The sequence below is a fragment of the Typopeltis vanoorti genome, chromosome 1 (assembly GCF_054136105.1).
Source record: "Typopeltis vanoorti isolate ZY-2024b chromosome 1, IOZ_Tvanoo_1.0, whole genome shotgun sequence".
Lineage (NCBI taxonomy): Eukaryota > Metazoa > Arthropoda > Arachnida > Uropygi > Thelyphonidae > Typopeltis > Typopeltis vanoorti.
The window spans coordinates 12145680-12166227 of NC_143549.1; the positions used below are offsets into that span (position 1 = coordinate 12145680).

Here is a 20548-nt window from a genome sequence, read left to right on the forward strand (position 1 = left end):
TTTACAATCTCTCAAGTCATGGTCACTTTCACAAATTGGAGGCAATGTAGCCACCTTAGTTATGGATAGCTCTTCTGATCCCATGACCAGGTCTAATACCCTTGTACCTTGAGTCCTCTCCATCACATGCTACCTCAAGTAATTATCGCTCAGTAGATGCATAAATGCCATTTCCTTCCCGTCATGTGATCTCTCTTCTTTCCAATTTATATCTCAATAGTCTCTCATAATAATCACTTGACCTGCATTCTTTATACCAATTTGCTGATGCATGTCTTCCAGATCATCCCTGGAATCTCCTGGCCTACAGCAGCAACTAACCATATATTTTCTCTTATTGGCCTTCGTCTCACACCAAACTACTTCAAATGAACAGCCACCCTTCTTCCTATCTCCTATTCTTTTTGGCTGCAATTCATCCACTATCATCAGCAGCACCCTTTCCCCATCCTGTATTCTCTATCTTTCCATGAACATATAAACCCTTCACATTCTATCCCTGTAACTACATCATCTGCTGTTAGTCAATTCTCACTAATGTCTATATCTTTTGGCAAGGTTGCACTAACCAATGCTGCTGTATTCCTGTTCTTTCTAAATCAAGTCTGAAAAACTGGATTCTATTTTTCTTTAATTTGTGAGAGTAAAATGTCTAAAATTAAGGCTAATTTTCCTATAATTATTGCTTTTTTTTTTTTTTTAATAGGCATGAGAATAACTGTGTGCCAATCTAGTGGCTTGATTTCAAGTGTACTAACAATAGGTTCTCCTCTGTCCTTACGCAGTTCAGATTCTGTTTTTCTGTTCTGTTTTTTTTTTTTGTTGTTGTTGTTGTTGTTTTGTTTTAAATAACTTATTCAATTCTCATCTGCAACCCCTCCCCCCCATTCATGCATTATTATTTTTATTATCATTATTATTATTATACCTGACATCTCCAAGGACTCATTGAGGGAGTGAACTCTATAATTTCTTCACCACTTAATGCACCAACTACACAGAATGCCACTGCCTTCATTATTTACATACAATGAAATGTACTGGCTGCTACCACATTAGTATTTTTTTCTCTGTAAATTTCATGTATTCTTACAGCCAGTTTGTCTGTATTGTGCAGACAAATCAGCCATGATAGCCATTGCACTTATGGTTCTTTTACTTCTCGTGAATGGGATCAGTAACATATAAAAAATTAAAACATTATTATGAAGAAATTCAAATGGTAGAGATTATTGATTTAAAAAATTACCAATTTTAAAAATGTATATAAAACAGGCTTAAAAATAAAATAATTTTTACAGTGAACTAATAACATGATCAATTGCATGTTTTTGTTTTTCAGCCATTTTATAAGGACTTCTTTCTTTTCAGGTTCTATCCATTGCAACACAGCTCCAGTTCCACTTAATGAAACTATTGGTTTCTTTGCCTATTTTGAGCCAAACCGCCGAGGTCTTTGCATTAATGAAAATCCTGTTCCAAATGTGCTAAAATGTGAAGGCGCATGTGAATCTCATTCATATTATTCACTTGGTATGTACCTTTGAAATGCAATTGCATCATTACTATAATTTTGCTTGGTGTGTCAATAAAGAATCTTCAGCTCTTCAGTGCTTACAAATGGTGATTCAGAAAGGAAATAATAATACCATATTAATAATTACTATTGAAAAATCCAAAATGAAATAAACTCCAATTCAGAATCTGCTTCTACTCTCCCCACTCAGATGTCCCATGACATAATCACAATATAATTATGAGGGATGTTTGAAAAGTTCTTGGCCTAACAATGGAAAAACTAATTTATGATTTCAAAATTATTTTTATTTTTCAACATAATCTCCCTTAAGACTAATACATTTATTCCAGCAATGCTCCAGCGCCATTATCCTGTTCCTGTAATGATTCTTAATAAGATCCAAAATACCCCTCTTCAATCACTGCAATCACCTCTTGATTTGAAGAAAAACGGCTGACTGCCGAGGAAGAGTTTTAGTTTTGGGAAGAGATAGAAGTTAGAGAGTCAAATCTGGGTAATAGGGTAGATGTTTCAACAATTCATAGTGCAGATCTCTTAATTTTCCAATTGCCAAAGCACTTTTGTGGGCAGGAGCATTCTCCTGATGAAAGATGATTTTTTTCTTCTACAAACCAGGTCTTTTCTCACGATTTTTTTTTTTTTTGTCAAGTCTGGTTAAAAGATCGGAATAATATTTCCCGGTTATTGTTTTACTTTTCAAGATAATTAACAAACAAAATGCCTTTAGCATCCCAAAACACCAATGCCATGACCTTTCCTGCTGAGAACCCGCTTTGGCACTGAACAACTGGCATGTGTCCACTGTTTTGACTGCTGTTTGAATTCTGGTATGTAATGATGAATCTACGTCTCATCCATAGTAATAAATTTATGCACAAAATCAGTATTATTATTGTTAAAATGCTCCAAGCACTGTTCAGAGATTTTCATGCGACTGCATTTTTGATCTGCTGTGAGCAAGCCCGACACCCATCTTGCACAAAGCTTTTTCATTTGCAATTCTTGATGCAAAATATATCCTACATGTTCTTTTGAAATGCCTATAATCTCAGCAATTTCATGCACTTTGACTCTCCAGTCATCCAATACCATATTATGCACTTGATCAATGATTTCTGGTGTTGCTACACCTTTTGGACGTCCTCCACATGGATCATCTTCAAGGCTGGTACGGCTATGTTTAAACTCGGCAGCCCATTTCTTAATTGTCAAAAACAAAGGAGAAGAGTGCCCATAAACTTTTATGAACTTCAAATGAATTTCTTTTGGCCTTAAACCTTCTTTTACAAAGAATTTTATAACCACACGATAGTCAATTTTATCCATTTCAAGGGATACGACAATGTTTTTGTTTCAGGCAGCTGTATAAAACAAACCACTTGATAGATTGATTTGCAATTTCACATGGATGCTTATGACAGATGTACTAACTTAGAAAAAAAAAGCTTGCCAATAGTATTGCCATCTATGGTCGAGGCTGAGAACTGTTCAGACCACCCTTGTAATAATCAGGTCATGACTTTTACATATCCAAAGAGGAAATACACAAACGGTCAGTATAATATACTTCAGTATGTCTCCATCATGAGACCTCTATAGAAAGGCAAGGCTTATATCGAGGGAAGCACTTATTTTTATCATGGTACACATCATAGATGCGTTCAAATCACTCACCATTTCAATACTAACCGAAGTCTCCTGCAACACCTTTCACCACTCTCAAAGCAAAATAATCTACTCCTCATTCCCTTGTATTAAGTGAAGACTTTAATATTATTATTATTATTACAAGGATTGTTTGAAAAATTTAGTAAATTTTTCACCGATTCGTTCATTCATACCAGTCTTGGCACATATCATCTTTTTCATGGCCCCTGACAAAATTTTAGCCACATGCGATGCTTAGTTCTCATTTGGCAAACATTTAAAATAACCGTGTTCGCATTTGTCATAAAAATGGAGAAAAACGAGATTCGTGCAGTGATTAAAACACTTTTATTTGAAGAAGTGGATGGCTGCACAGATCAAAGCCAAGTTAGATGCAGTTCGTGGGGACTCTGCACCAGTATTAAAGACTATTTATTTTTGGATAAATGAGTTTAAATGTGGTCAGAAGTCCATCGAAGATGAAGTGCACTCCAGATGCCTGACTGAGGTCTCAACTGAATGAATGTATAATATCCTACATGGAAAATTGCACATGAAAAAGCTGTGTGCGAAATGGGTATGCAATTGTTGACTGTCGATCAAAAATGTATGTGAAAAGACATTTCAATGCAGTGTTTGGTGATGTTTAATTGCAATTCACAGGATTTTTTTCGTTGTTTCATGACTGGTGGTGGATCCAAGTTTTGTAGACAAAACTTGGATTGACCACCACTACACCTGAGTCCAAGCAGCAGTCAAAACAACAGTGGACAATACCTATTGAAAGAGCACTGAAAAAAAAAGCAAAGACCGTTCAAGATTGGCATGCAAAGTGCTCTTTCATCATAGACAATGCACTTTTCCACACATTGGTTGTCAAAATGGGAAAATTGCATGAATAGAGATTTCAATTAGTTCCACATCCACCCTATTCTCCTGACATGGCCCTGTGTGATTTCTTGTTCCCAAACTTAAAAATTTGGCTTGGTGGGAAAAAAATGTTCTTCAAACAAGGATGTCATCAGGGTTGTCTATTACTATTTTCCATAATTTGACAAATCCTACTTTTTAGATGGGATGAAAAAATTGGAAACTCGCTGGACCAAATGTGTAGACCTCATCGGATACTATGTTGAGAAATAAAGGTGATTTTTTCCAAAAAAATGTATTGAACTTATTTTTTTACCAAACTTTTCAAACAACCCTTGTATTATTATTACGATTTGGACACCTTCAAGGAGTCCAAAGACTCATTGAGGGAGGGCACCTCTACAACTCTCTGTCTCCACCAACTACTATCATCATCTACAGTCTACACCAACGGCATCTACTGCCCACCACCATCACCCAGTCATGTAGCTAGAGCTTTTGCTGCCCCAAGGGCAGTCCCTGAGTTTGCTGCCCCTCTCAATACACACCAAAAATACTACAAAAAGTCAAAATGACGTATAGGGAAATAAATTAAAACACTATGTTTATTTTTAAAGTAAAACTTTAATTTCAACATTCTAAAATGTGATTTTTCTTGCTTTTCTATTAGCAAAATTGTTGATGATATTGGCGAAGTCTATTTCATAGTAATGTAGGTAATTTTTAATCAATTTTATTTAGAAAAACTCCTCTCACAACTAGCAACATTTACAGCAATTGTGAGGAAAATTCGCAGTAGTATTACAATATTTGGAACTGAGTTCTTGAGACTGTATTTTAGAATTAACTGCAAAAGTTCAAAAAGGTTCAAAGTGCTGCCTAGGGCAGACTCCCCCCCCCCCCCAGCTAGGCCTGCCACCACCAGTATTTTCACAGACAATCACAAACATTCATGCCCACGGCAGGATTCGAAGCTTTAGGCTTTTGGCTGGAGAGCATATATGCTAACTACTTAGCCAACAGGCCAGCAAATAATACAATATGGTGTTGTACAGATACAACATTGATGTTCAGTTGTGCTGGATGCCTTGCTGCATTGGAATCAAAAGAAATGAGACCGATGATGAAGTGTTGAATACTGTTTGTCGGTACTCTACGCAGACTTACAGACAGCTAAAGAAGGCAGAGTTAATTAATCAGTGACAGTAGTTCTGTAAGGAGACACTAACAAATGAACTGCATGATATTGTCTCAAATTGCTGGCCTGGTTGGCCGAGTGGTTAGCATATCAGCTCTCCAGCCAAAAGGCTGCTGGTTCGAATCCCGCCGTGGGCATTGATGTTTGTCTGTGAAAATACTAGTGGTGGTGGTAGACGGCATTGCTGTAAATGATGAAGGTAGCTGCAGTTGGTGGAGTGGTGGAGATGGAGAGTTGTATCATCGAGGGAGGGTACCTACTCCCTCAATGAGTCTTGGACTCCCTGGAGATGTTATGTAATAATAATAATAAATTAAACACTGACAGTCCAGTTTAATTAGAAACAAGAGAGGAAGTTGTTCTGGCTAGGCTCTGCATAGGTCAACAGTCATATGTCATACCATTATTATCTAGTGAGGAGAGATTACCCACCTAGGTATGATTACTGTAACATTTCCCTTTGATGTGCCATTTCTCTCTAAAATGAATTTGTCTGAGTTGGTGATACTCAGACAAATTTCATGAATTTTTAACTTTTTGCAAAGAATTAGTGTGGTCACATCTCATCATCTTTTAAAAATTTGTTCTCTTATTTACTTAATTATTTTTATATTTTTTATTATCTTGTGTTCTTCAACCATCTTGTATGACAAGTCAGGACTGGCAGATCCTGTTCTTGATATTCCTTCACAATAGATTAAATGGAAGAAGAATATTATATTACAAAGCAGTCACTATAAATCTGAAAGACTATTACTGAAATAAAAGTTAACATTGCACTACCAGGTGTTGGCTTACACTTGGACTTGCCAATCTTTATATAGTTTTCTATATTCGGCATGAAATCCTTAGATTAGATTTCCTTCTTTGAGTTTCTTATTCAGCTAAGAAATAATGTGGTATTCAATATCCACTTAATTCTGAATGAATTAAGTGGATATTCCATTCAAATATTCCATTCATCTCAACAAGTATGGCTCTGTTAATTTACCAAAGATCTGAGAGAAGTCCAGAGACAACATTTAGCCCTAATTCCTGTTATCCAGTTGTAGAGAATGCCTTATTAAGCTTCCTTTTCAGTTACAATTTGAAAATTCTTCCATAACATTTTTAATTTAAAGGAGTGCTGTGTGTGTGTGTGTGTGTGTGTGTGTGTGTGTGTGTGTGTGTGTGTGTGTGTGTGTGTGTGTGTGTGTGTGTGTGTGTGTGTGTGTGTGTGTGTCAGTAATTTGTTCTCAAAGAAAAAGAAATATTAGTAAGTTCAGTAAATAAATTATTAATATAATTATTATTATCACAAGACCCCGTGGAGTCAAAGACTCATCAGGAGGTCCTTTTATTATACACACAACTCATCATACCGCACCTTAAACACACACTCAAATTCTCTGCAGACACCACACTCTCAGGCAAGGCATTCCAATCATTCACAACTCTGCATGCAAAAAACTTGCTTCTCATTTACCCACTCACACTCTTTATATAGTTTCCAGGAATGACCTCTGGTTCTCCCTGATCGCCCACTGTTTTCTGTGGAACTTCTCCAGCATTGATCCTATAACAACCCCTTACTAACTTGTAGGTCTCTATCATGTCTCTCCTCTTCTTCTTCCTATTCACTAGACTCTGTAAATTGCATCTTCTCAATCTTTCCTCACATTCAACATCTCTTTGTCCTTTTGAAAACCAGGTGACCAAACCTCTGCACAGTAGTCTATATGTGGCCTAATCAAAGCCTTATACAATGGAACAAGAATCTCCCTACTTCTACAAGTTAGTGTCCTCCGCATCATTCCCAGAAGTCTTTGTGTTGTCTTTACAATTTTGGCAATGTGTCCCCTAAATTTCAGATCCTTATTCACTATCATCCCAATAACTTGGGGTGATAGTGAATAAGCTAATTATTGTTTTTTGTTCTGGATTGTTTATATGCAGTGAAGCAATATTATGAATTTTCTAATGAGAGTAGAGATACCATCTAAGCTTGCAAAAGAGTATAAGAGACAGTTGGGGAATCTGCAGTAAAAAACAGATATGGTAGAGAATTATGAAAGTAATGGCAAAATTTAGCAGTGGAGTGTAAGGCAGAGCAATAAAAATAATAAAAAAGTGATGTTTTAAATTTTGTGTACAAAATTTTGCCACTAGGTGGCCAAGAGAGAGCCATGTTTATCAAGAGAGCTGTGGAAAGATAAGTTGAAATTTTATAATTGTGTGGCATTATTGATAAGTTGCTAATTAAATATTATTGTATGATAGATGTGATTGATCTGTAGGTAGTGTTCAGTTTAATTAAAGTGGTGCATTAATTAAATTCTTGTGTGTAGCTGTGAGAGTGTGCAAAAATGGCAATGAGATGTAGGTTGGTGCAAAAGATGAATGTAAGTGGCATAGATATTTCAAAAATGGTTAGGTGCCATAAATGCAATATATATTCTTGGGAAGAGATTGAAGATATCTATGTGGAGAGGATTAATATGAGAGCAGAGAGAGTTTGGGTGTACCTCTTACACACCCAGACTCTTCTCTTCATAACTCTCTGTAACATTCTTATGGATTATGAGATGTCATTTAATGTGAATGGCAGTAGGCAAAAGATCGTGGATATAGTTATGGAAATGAACATGGTTGATGGTATGGCTCAGTGCATGAAATACAATAATGGCAAGATAATGAGTTAGCAGTAAGACAGCAGGCAAATGTACAAGGTAGTAAAATTGCAATTGCCATTCTGACAGGAACAGAGATGAAGAGATATGTAGATTTTTGTGAAAACAGAAAGGTAAAAAGGGGGGGAAGAGTGCTGTTGATCATGGAGGAGTTGTCCCCATTTATAGTATAGATTCAAGGTGCACGTAGCGATGGAGGTTTGAAGCACTATGGTGTGGAGTGGGAGTGATTTGATTATCTCATCAGAGGATATTATTGTAAATGTCAAATCTTCCTCCAGTTGGTAAAAGTGATCATTGAAGTGATCACTTGAGTGGTGACCAGTCATATCTCACTTGCCTTATGTGGAACTAATTATGTGGAATTAATCACTTGCCTCATGTGGAATCTATAAGGCAAGTGATTATGACAAACTCAGGAGGTGGCTTGCAGCTATATCATGGAATGAGGAATTGGATGGGAAGGAAATCAATGCAGCTTGGTCAATACTCAAGTGCTATCTGGCAGAGGCAATGACTGATTGTATAAGGTAGGTTAAAATGAATGACTGAAGAAGTAAAGCATGCAATCTAGAAGAAAAGAACATTGTGGAAGCAACACAAGAAGATTGACAAAAAGTGACAATAGTTACATGAGAAGTACAAAAAGCAAACAAGGAAGGTGACTTTCTTGGTAAGGGTAGAAAAATTGCGCCATGAGCAGCAGTTAAGAAATGGGGCTAAAAGAAATCCTAAGGAGTTTTTTTATATGTGGCCTATAGATGGAAGGATGGGAGGATGGAATTGGTCAGTGATAATGGGAGAATGATAAACACTGAGGAGATAGTAGAACTATTAAATGAGCATCTCATTAAAGTATTTCATCCTTGTGAATGTAATACAATGCAGAACTTCAGAACAGTAGGATAGGTGGAAGAACCACTGATGTTGAGTGAGCAGAAGGTATATGAGGAATTGAGTAAACTTGATATCAATAAGACCATAGGACTTGATGGTTTATCACCACGTATCATGAGGAAATGTTTCAAGGAGTTAGCAGTAGCTTTAACTTATCTTTTTAATATGATTATTATTAGTATTATTGTATATTATATGAACTTAGATTGGCCCAAATTCAAAAGAAGTGGAAAAGATTGCAAAATTGTTCCTCATCATAAAGGGGTGATAAGACTAAGGCTTCAAACTATAGGGCAATCTGCCTGTCTGGAGTTGTCGTCAAGGTGTTATAGAGGCTAATGAGGGCAAGAATTCAGAACCAGGTTAGCAGTAGCAGAATTCTCTTTAATAGACAGCATGGGTTTGCTAATTTAGCAAACTTTTTATTTTTTTTATTTTATTTGCATTTTAGCAATCTTCTTGCTTATTATAATGTGACAAATGAATTGAACAAGGGGGGGGGAGAAGTGGTGCATATACATTAGTATATTTAGATTTTGCATAGGCCTTTGGTAGATTGCTACATGATAAGCTAGTAATTAAATTGGTTGTGTAAGGGAAAGTGATGTCCCAAAAGAGAGGTCACTAGTTGTGTGTCCCAAGGATCTGTTTTAGAACTATTGTTGTTTAATTTTTATGTATGTAAATGACATGGAAAAGGTCTCATCTGCAAATAATTGGTGATGTACAGTTGTTTGCAGATGATGCAAAGTTGGGGAGAACTATGAGGAGTAAAATGGATGTTATAGTTTGCGAGATGACTTGAATGGACTGGATGGTTGGGTGAGTGTGTGAGGATTTCAGTTCAATATAACAAAGTGTAAGGTTTTAAAATTTAGTAAGCACAGATGGGGATACATAGTATAAGATTAGTGAGGGATATCACAGAAGAGGTGGAGGAGATTAATGATCTAGGGATGGTAATGATGGATAGTGACCTGAAATTTTGGGAACATTTTCCTAAATTGCAAGGACAGTACAGCAAATTATGGTAATCATGCCAAGAACACTGACATCCAGAAGTAAGGATGTTATGATTCCACTGTACAAAGCTTTGATTGGACCTCATGTGGATTACTATGCACAGATTTGGTTGTCTGATTTTCGAAAGGATGATGATTTGTTGAAGAGAGTTTAGAGACAATTGACTAAGCCTGTTTCAGGTTTCTGAAATATGGAGTATGAGGATATATTGAGAGAATGCAAATTTCAAAGCCTTGTGGATAGAAAGAGGATGAGGACATGATTGAGACATATAAGTTGGTAAAGGGTTATTACCAGATAAATGTGCATGACATTTTTCATGAATGGCTAGAGATGAGGGAGAGAACAGGAGGCCATCCCTGGTAGCTGTATAAGAAGGGTTGAGCAATGGAGTGAAGTGTAGGTCTTTTACATTTAGAGTGGTGGTTGAGTGGAATGCATTGCCTGAAATTATGGCGAATGCATTTAAGTCAAGGTGTGATGACCTATGCATGTGAGTGCAAGACCTTCCATGACGAGTTTCTTGATTCCATGGAGGAGGTCTGATGATAATAATAATTTAAGGCCATCAAAAGATGCTTACCTGGGGGAATAATATAAATATTACTTACCTAGCTAGTTATGAAAAGAAATGAAAATATTGTCAAATAATTGAAGATAAAAAAAACTTGAGGCAATGTGAATCATATAGCAAGAGTAAGGTTACAGGTAGTCCAATTAAACGAGCAAGGAAATAAAATTTTAAGGTTGTCAAGCTACAACAGCATATTTTTGAGGATATGCTGTATAGTATAACCAAGGGAAAAATCTTTCAACATTCACAATAGGCACTGTTCCATTTTATTCATTTACTACTCTCCAGGTGAAATGGCTTTTACTAATTGTTTTCTATTTTAATTAATATTATATATATATATATATATATACAGGGTGTTCGGGATAAATTTGACAGTTTCGTAAGGAAAAAGAAAATCTTCTTTGTATCTATTAAATTTAATGAATTGACAAAAAAACATTACAGGCAGAGTTAATTACAATACTATCAACAAGATTTACTCAAAATAACCACCATTAGCATCGATCACAGCTTCAATTCTGCTTCGGAACCTCGAACAAGCTGATGCTACAGTCTCCCTGGGAAGGGCCGCAAAAACTGTTTTAATTTTATCCATTAACTGGGCTTTTGTATTACTGGAAGTGCGATTGGTGTCTTTTTCAACTGCGCCCCATACAAAATAATCCATGGGGTTAAGGTCTGGGGAGTTTGGAGGCCAAACATTTGGACTGGTGAAGTCGTAGAAATTTTCAGACAACCATTTTTGACTTTTCCCAGAGGTGTGGCAAGGGGCCGAATCCTGCTGCCATACATACGGCCTACCATTGGCTACCCTTGTTATCCAGGGCTTGACTACAGTTAGCAACTCCACGAACAAAGCCCGAATTCCAATGCCAGGGTTCTTCAACACCTGTTCCTGCAGATTTGCGAGGAATTCTGCTGTACGAACGCAATCAGATCGTCTGCTAGGGATCTTTCTTCTTGCTACATCCTCGTAGTCACCATTGCAAGTCTCTAGTTCATGCCTGATTGTTTTTACTGTATTCAGGGAGCATTGGGCAGCAGTCGTAATATCCTTATTTTGATGGCGGGCACGAATCATCATGATACAAGTTATTCTCTTCCATGATTCAGGTGGGTTCCAGCTATCCATCCTTTCTGACATCTTGTATATGAATGAAGAAGGGTCCAAACTTTTAAATGAAGAGAAGTGTGTGTTAATACATGTAACTTACGGAAAAATATAATTAATTATAAATATGTCAAATTTATCCCGAACACCCTGTATATATATATATATATATATTTATTTATTTATTTTTACATACTCCTGAAACCCTACTCCAGAGACCAAACATGAAACTTTTACAAGCCACTTCAGGCCTCCAATAAGCAGGTCAGAGGTGTCACACCAGAATGGGTGAAAAGATAATGGATTAACAAGCATTCAAGATGAGACTTGATGGAAAACAAGCATCTTAAAGGACTGTGGTGACACTGGGAGGATAACATTCACAAAAGATGTAGCTGAGGTGAGAATTCTAGACTGGACTAAAAGGGCTCAAGAAAGAAATGGAAGAAATTGGTACTTGCAACCAAGAACCTTAATGGTTCAGCAAGTGAAATAACAAGAATAATATTTTAAATTTAAATTTAAAAAAGCCTGCACTATGCATTGTGTTGTTTATTTATAGATACTAGCCTTGTCAACATTCTACATACATTTTTAGTAGTCCATTTTCACATTCTGTTTTGTATATTTCTTCAACAGATGCCATGAAAGAACCACTTATTTAGAACAGTATATATTAATAAATTTAAAGTTATCCATTTATGATATATTTGAACAGCTTTTAATGGATTTTAATTTACTTGCATTTTTTTTTTCTGCAGATAAAAATGAGTTCACCAGTGTTTGTCTGTGCTGTAAAGTTAAAGTATATATAAACAGAACTGTGGATCTTGTGTGTCGGGATGGAACAAAATTGACTCGACCTGTCCAGCAGCCTTCTGAGTGTGAATGTTCAAAATGTGCTGGTGAAAGAGAAAAAGAAACAAACACAAAATCTTGGAAACAAAACTCTGGATGGGATATATATGATCCTGTAAAACTGCAGCAAGACATGATCAGACAGCAACAAGATATGATTACGCAACATCAGAAAATGACTGAATTACAGCAACAGCAGCAAATGGAACAACAAATTGGACTTCAGCAGCAGCAGCAACAACAACAACAAATGGGACTTCAACAGCAGCAACAATGACCATTTGATTTTCTTAATCAGCAATGATAAAAACAAGAATTCTTTTATTTCCAAAACCAGGTGACAAAACGACAGTCATCCTACAGTTTCAAAATTATAAAAACTTAGCATAATTCCATGTTCATTTTTTTTGAACATGGAATTATGCTAATATTCCATGATTGATTGTAATTCTAAAATTGATTATAAAAGTTTCTTACCTTGCAGCAGCAGCAGTATTACGTGATGACAATAAAATTGTTTCAGTGTGTATATTATATGTTGAAACATTTTTTGCTATGTATTTCAATAAATGACTTATTCTGTATTGAATGTTTTTAATAAATGTTTAACTTTTTTTTTGTAATAACTCAGATAGCTATTTTCAAAACATAGTTACAGATATATGTATGGAATTATGTATGTGAAATTAAGAGTAAATTATTATTATGTTCATTATGGGAGGTGCATCATGAATACTACGATGCTTGTGATACATATATCTTAAATTCCTAACAAGTTTTCAAAAATGCTTTTGCAGTATTTACACTCACAACATTCTTTAACAGTGTATTCCACTTATCTACCAACATCCATGCAAACTAACACACTTACATCCTTATATAATTTGTGAGAAAATGATCAGAAATGGGGTGCTTAAGGGTCAAAGCTGTATAACTGAGAGGAGACCTCCACATAGCCTTTAAAGGAATGCGGAGAACCGACCAGGGCTTCTGACCTAATGTCCAATCCTCACCTTCTCGTGGTGCACCCTGTTGGGTATCTACTTTGATACTGAACGAACGAGGATGGGCTGGCAATTTGGGATTTAGCCGACCAAATTGTATTCTTATTGGTTAAACCAAAATAAAAAATGATGGTACAACGTGACAAAATTTCATGCCGGCTGGGGCGTCGCCCGGTTAAACAAGGCCCCCGTTGTTTTCGCCAGGGAACCAGGGCGAACAGCGAAAAGTCAGCTACTGGAACAAATCTGAAAACAAACCCCAACTCAACATCACCAGAGTTAAAGATCGGTACTATCAATGTAAGAAGCCTGAATGGCAAAGAAATGGAGCTGGCTGAGGAATTAGATAAGTACCAGATCGACATAATAGAGGTGACTGAAACAAAAAAGACCAAAACTGGTGAGATCTTTCTGAGCAATAAATACAAAATGTTATATTCAGGCAATGACAATCAAGGAAAAGAAGGAGTAGCCATAGTATTCAACACAAACTACGAGGCTAATCTTCTTGAATGGCAGTCAGTCTCAAGTAGAGTAATGTGGGCAAATATGAGAATGGGGAACTGGACAATGAGACTTATTTGTGCCTATGGTCCCACAGAAGGTTCTACTAAGGTAGAAGTGGAGGAATTTTTTGAGGCTTTAGAAAAAGCAACTGACACAATGAAAAAGGAAAAGTTGGTCCTTGTTGGGGATCTAAATAGTAGAGTAGGAAATGATTGTGAGACATACAAAAATATTTTGGGAAAATTTGGAGAAAAGAGCAAAGCTAATAATAATGGCAAATATCTGTTGGATTTCTGCTCAGGACATGGACTGGTTATTACTAACACCATGTTCCAACATAAAAATGTGCACAAATTCACATGGAGAGAAGAGGCTAGGAATAAGAAAAGTCTCATTGACTATGTTATTGTTGATAGTGATGTTTTCTCCCTGGTGCAGGACACCAGAGTGTACAGAGGATTTGAAATTGGAAGTGATCACTATTTAGTCTTGAGCAGGATAAAATTGAATTTCATATTGAAAAGAATAACATGTAAGAAAGTTTTAAAGCGAATAAAAGTTGAGCAGCTCTCAGATGTGAACTGTAGACTAAAATACAGAAATATTATTGAAAAGAAAATGAAAGAGTTTGAGAACAGGAATCAAACCTTGGAGATTCAGTGGCAAACTCTGAAGGAAACATTGATTGATTCTGCCAGAGAGGCATGTGGTGAGGTTGTGTGCAAGGATAAAAAAATCAGAACTCCCTGGTGGACACAGGAAGTTAATGAGGCAGTGAAGGAAAAGAAGAAAGCATATCAAAAGTTCCGGGCAAATAAGTCAGCTTTTACTCTTACAGAATACAGAGACAAATGTAAAAAAGCTAAACAGTGTGTAAAACTAGCTAAACAAAAGTCATGGGAGGACTTTGGCAAGAATATAGAAAATAAATATCAAGAAGGTGGCAAAGTATTCTGGAAGTTGTTGAAGAAGCTTAGGAATGGAGGAAAGAGTGCTGTAAAAGGAATTAGAGATGATAAAGGTGAAATGAAAACAGGAGAAAAAGATATCCTTGAAGTTTGGAGTAATTACTTTGAAAAACTGCTAAATGAAACAAGCAGTGATGACAGCACAGTGATAAAAAAACACTGACCAGGCATGCAGTCAGGAATACATATCCATACTTGAAGTCGAAAAAGCCATCAAAGGCTTGAAATGTGGAAAGGCAGCAGGAGTAGATGATATTCGACCAGAAATGCTGAAGTATGGTGGTATAAGAGTCTTACAGTGGCTGCACTGCATAGTTCAGAAAGCCTGGACAGAGGGACGAATTCCCGATGATTGGAGTAGAGCTCTCATAGTACCCATATATAAAAAGGGAAATAAAACTGAATGTGAGAATTACAGAGGTATTTCCCTACTGAGTGTTCCTGGCAAGATCTATGCAAGTATACTTGAGAAACGGTTGAGAAGAATTGTGGAAGAAAAGCTTGGTGAAGAACAAGCTGGATTCAGGCCAAATAGAGGCTGTCAGGATCAGATCTTCACTTTACGACAAATAGTCGAGAAAGCATGGGAATATAACAAAGATCTGTATTTAAGTTTTGTCGATTTGGAAAAGGCATATGACAAGGTGCCAAGAGAGAAACTATTCAATACGCTGCAGTTATATGGTGTCAATGGGGCATTATATCAAGCAATACTTAGTCTTTATTTGAGTTGTGAGTCAACAGTTAGAATTGAAGGAAGTACAGGAAGATGGTTTAATGTTAAATCTGGTGTGAGACAAGGATGTACATTATCCCCTCTGTTATTCATTATCTATATGGATCACATTATGAAGGAATGTGGTACTAAACCTGATATCAAAATTGGAGATTTAATGTCAGCTCTTTGCTTTATGCGGATGATGTTATACTTCTAAATAAATCCGCTACAAGTCTGCAAGATTCTCTGACTAAATTGAATAAATGTTGTAATAGATATGGTATGAAGGTCAGCAATAAAAAGACAAAGACAATGAAAATAGGCAGAATCATTGAAAATGTCAACTGTGTTGTGAATGGAGAACCTGTGGAACAAGTAAAACATTTCAGCTACTTAGGCACAATTTTTACTGAAGATGGTAAACTAAATATAGAAATAGACAACAGAATCAGCAAAGCTGGTATTGTGGGAAGTCAATTGAATAAATTCATATGGAATAAGAAAGAAATTAGTCGGAAGACTAAATTAGCTGTATACAAGACTGTGTTCAAACCAATTTTAACTTATGGATCTGAGAGCTGGGTCAGAAGTAAAACACTTGACCAAAGACTAGAGACTGCAGATATGAGAGTCCTGAGAAAGATTAGAGGCGTGAACAGATGGCATCAATGGCAATATCATATTAAAAATGAGGATATTAGGAAAGAACTTGACATTGTCAGCATCCAGGAATGCGTTAGCAGAGCTAATCTCAGATGGTATGGTCACTTAAATAGAATGGGAGAGGAAAGATTAGCAAAACAAGTGTTCTCTGCCACGTTGGCAGGAAAACGACCCAGAGGAAGACCAAGATATAGGTGGATTGATACGGTACAAAGTGCCTTAGACGATAGAAATATAAGATCTGATAATGTTGGAGTCTTGACAAGTAACAGACTGATTTGGAGGAAAATTGTAGATAGGAAGTTAGTAATGATGTAATTTTTTGATGTAGTACTGTCATATCCTGTACACCCCTTGAGGGTACATGGCAGGAATTTGATGATGATGATGATCAGAAATATATTTGTTCCATTAGGCTCTTTTGCAGTCACAATCTCATTCCCAACAGAACTGAAGTGAGCACGATTGTTGGTACAAAAAAAAAAAAGTACAAGTAATGGAACAAAAACGACAAGAATGCAGAAAAGAAAATACAGTACAAATGAAGAATCAAAAATAAGTGTGATTACTGAATGCAAAAAAGTGTGTATAAAGTAGAGTGGAATGAAATTAATACAAAATTAGAAGAATGAGTCGAATAAGGTGAGAAATGAGATGAGATTAAGTATCTGTACAATGTATTATATTTATAATTAGTAATATTAATTAATTAATTATTAATAATATTGACCGGAATTTGCAGATTAAGATGACTTGGACATGAGGAAAGAATTAGATTGGAAACTGTAAGTCAGGGATGCTAGCGAGTAAAGGATGAATAATGTGTTAGGTGTGTCACGTATGGAGTTAGATGATTCGGGGTGCGCAGAGTAGTGTGCCAGAGGAGTGCCTGCCTGGTGGAATGATAGAGATTGCTGTAATGGCAGTGAAGACGGACAGTAATGGTTAGGATGACCTAAGAGGTAGCATGAATCTTGTAGCACGAGATTTGATATTAGACATAGTGCAGCAGGAATGAGTCAAGGAAAGATAGTAAATGTGTTGTCCCAGTATGATAATGCAGAGTGGAAGAGAAGAGCAGTAATGATGAATGAGATGATAAATCTCTCGCATACACCACATGAAGTCAGCACAGTAATAGGATGGCCTGGGATAATTAATCTAGTTTAATGAGGTAAGTGGAAACATGGTAATAAAAGTTAGGTGTTGAGAAATTACAGTAGACAGGTGGATGTGTAGGATTGCTTTATTTATAAACTGCAGGAACATCAGAAACAGCTGAGATGAACTTCTTTCACTGATCAAGTTTATTCTTACAAAAACTGTTGGAATAACTGAAAAATTTAAGATGAGAATGATCTCATGGCAGAAATAGAAATGCAGGATATTAGAGAGAAGGAAGAATAATAAGTTGAGGGGATGGGCTGCTGATCATAGTAAGGAAATTGTCCACACAGTGTAGAAACAGAAGAGCAAAATAGTGGTTTTGAGACCGAATGGTCATGTGGAGGTTGATAGAAAAGGATATTTGCTTGAAGGCAGTGGCATAATAACTAGAGCTTTTGCCACCTGGGGCAGTCTCAGAGTTTGCCACCTCAATAAAAATACTACAAAAAGTCAAAATGACATATAGGAAAATAAATTAAAACACTATATTTATTTTCGAAGTATAACTTTAATTCCAACATTCTAATATGTTATTTTTCTTGCTTTTCTGTTAGCAAAATAGTCGAAGTCTATTTCATCACTCAGTTGCAGTTCTATAGACAGTATGACAAGATTTCTTAAACACAAGGTACTCATTGTAGATATTAGGTAATTCTTAATCAATTTTAATTTAGAAAAACTCCTCTCACAACTAACAACAGTTACAGCAATTGTGAGGAAACTTCACAGTAGTATTACAATATTTGGAACTGAGTTCAAAAGACTGTATTTTAGAATAAACTACAAAAGTTCAAGGAGACCATTCTTCCATGTCTCTGTTTCGTCTTGCGTAGCAGCAACAGAAATAAAACTCTGAATTTTTTTTTCTCTCAATGAGAAACTCTTCCTTATTAATGTCTTCAGGTGCAAACTTTGTTTGCTTACACTTGGATAAAGGATTAAACCAACTATATAAACCAACATCAGCATCATCAAATTCCTGATATATACCTTCTAGGAGTGTATACAGGATATGATATTACATGAAAACTTTACATCATTACCTATCTACGATTTTTCTCCAAATCAGTCTGTTACCTGCAAAGACTCCAATATTATCAGGTCTTATATTTCTGTCTTCTAAGGCACTGTTTACTGTATCAATCCACCTATATCTTGGTCTTCCTCTGGGTATTATTCCTGCCAACCTAGCACAGAACACTTGTTTTGCTAATCATTCCTCTCCCATTCTGTTTAAGTGATCATACTACCTGAGATTAGCTCTGCTAATGCATTCCTGGATGCTGACAATGTCACGTTCTTTCCTAATATCCTTGTTTTTAATATGATATTGCCATTGATGTCATCTGTTCATGCCCTTAATCTTTCCCAGGACTCTCATATCCATAGTCTCTAGTCTTTGGTCAAGTGTTTTACTTCTAACCCAACTCTCAGATCCATTATTTAAAATTGGTTTGAACACTGTCTTGTATACAGCTAATTTAGTGTTTTGGCTAATTTCTCTCTTATTCCATCAGTGGCAGCTGATGAAAATTTTAAGTGGGGGTGCTGCATATATATATATATATATATATATATATATATATATATATATATATATATATATATATATATATATATATATATACAGGGTGTTCGGGATAAATTTGACATATTTATAATTAATTATATTTTTCCGTAAGTTACATGTATTAACACACACTTCTCTTCATTTAAAAGTTTGGACCCTTCTTCATTCATATACAAGATGTCAGAAAGGATGGATAGCTGGAACCCATCTGAATCATGGAAGAGAATAACTTGTATCATGATGATTCGTGCCCGCCATCAAAATAAGGATATTACGACTGCTGCCCAATGCTCCCTGAATACAGTAAAAACAATCAGGCATGAACTAGAGACTTGCAATGGCGACTACGAGGATGTAGCAAGAAGAAAGATCCCTAGCAGACGATCTGATTGCGTTCGTACAGCAGAATTCCTCGCAAATCTGCAGGAACAGGTGTTGAAGAACCCTGGCATTGGAATTCGGGCTTTGTTCGTGGAGTTGCTAACTGTAGTCAAGCCCTGGATAACAAGGGTAGCCAATGGTAGGCCGTATGTATGGCAGCAGGATTCGGCCCCTTGCCACACCTCTTGGAAAAGTCAAAAATGGTTGTCTGAAAATTTCTACGACTTCACCAGTCCAAATGTTTGGCCTCCAAACTCCCCAGACCTTAACCCCATGGATTATTTTGTATGGGGCACAGTTGAAAAAGACACCAATCGCACTTCCAGTAATACAAAAGCCCAGTTAATGGATAAAATTAAAACAGTTTTTGCGGCCCTTCCCAGGGAGACTGTAGCATCAGCTTGTTCGAGGTTCCGAAGCAGAATTGAAGCTGTGATCGATGCTAATGGTGGTTATTTTGAGTAAATCTTGTTGATAGTATTGTAATTAACTCTGCCTGTAATGTTTTTTTGTCAATTCATTAAATTTAATAGATACAAAGAAGATTTTCTTTTTCCTTACGAAACTGTCAAATTTATCCCGAACACCCTGTATATATATATATATGCAGCACCCCCACTTAAAATTTTCATCAGAATTTTTTAATATATATATATATATATATATTAAAAAAAAAAAATTTTTTTCCTAATCAGTAACAAATTTATTAATAAATAAATTTCCATATTAAAAAATTGCTTTATTAAAAATATTTCATCCTCACCACGAACAAACACCAATAATAAAAGTTTCGTATCAATAGCAATGACAAACGCAAATGAATATCAGCGTTAGATCGCATTTTATTTGTTTCGTGTAACGATAATTGAAAAAAATATAATTCTTTTCATATTTTCAACGGTGACACTCATTATAATTCAGCCTTGTATCTAATGCACTGCGAAATAACGCACGCAATAATAAGATACACTGCCCAGACAGCAGTGTATCTAATGACGTAACGTGCAATGACAAGCACAAACGAATATTGGCATTAGATCGCAGTGCATTTGTTTCTTAATCTAAAGCATTAATCGAACAATTCCAATTATTAACTATTCAATCAGTGTCAAAACATAAGCTATAACCTTTAACATGTTGTACTGTATTTATATAATGCTGTAAGCATTGTTATTATTTA

The 20548-nt window shown here is 36.0% G+C and overlaps 1 protein-coding gene across 4 annotated transcripts in view; it reads left to right on the plus strand.

Moving 5' to 3' along the window:
• The window catches only part of LOC150109786 (uncharacterized), a 1408745-nt gene extending 1395640 nt beyond the window's left edge, over window positions 1-13105 (plus strand). For all 4 annotated transcript variants that reach the window (XM_090396626.1, XM_090396635.1, XM_090396653.1 and 1 more), the window contains 2 exons: window positions 1372-1533; window positions 12294-13105. In XM_090396626.1, the coding sequence (XP_090252752.1) occupies window positions 1372-1533; window positions 12294-12667 (536 nt within the window). In that variant the 3' untranslated portion in view covers window positions 12668-13105. The remainder of the gene's footprint in view (window positions 1-1371; window positions 1534-12293) is intronic.
• Window positions 13106-20548: the final 7443 nt, after the last annotated feature.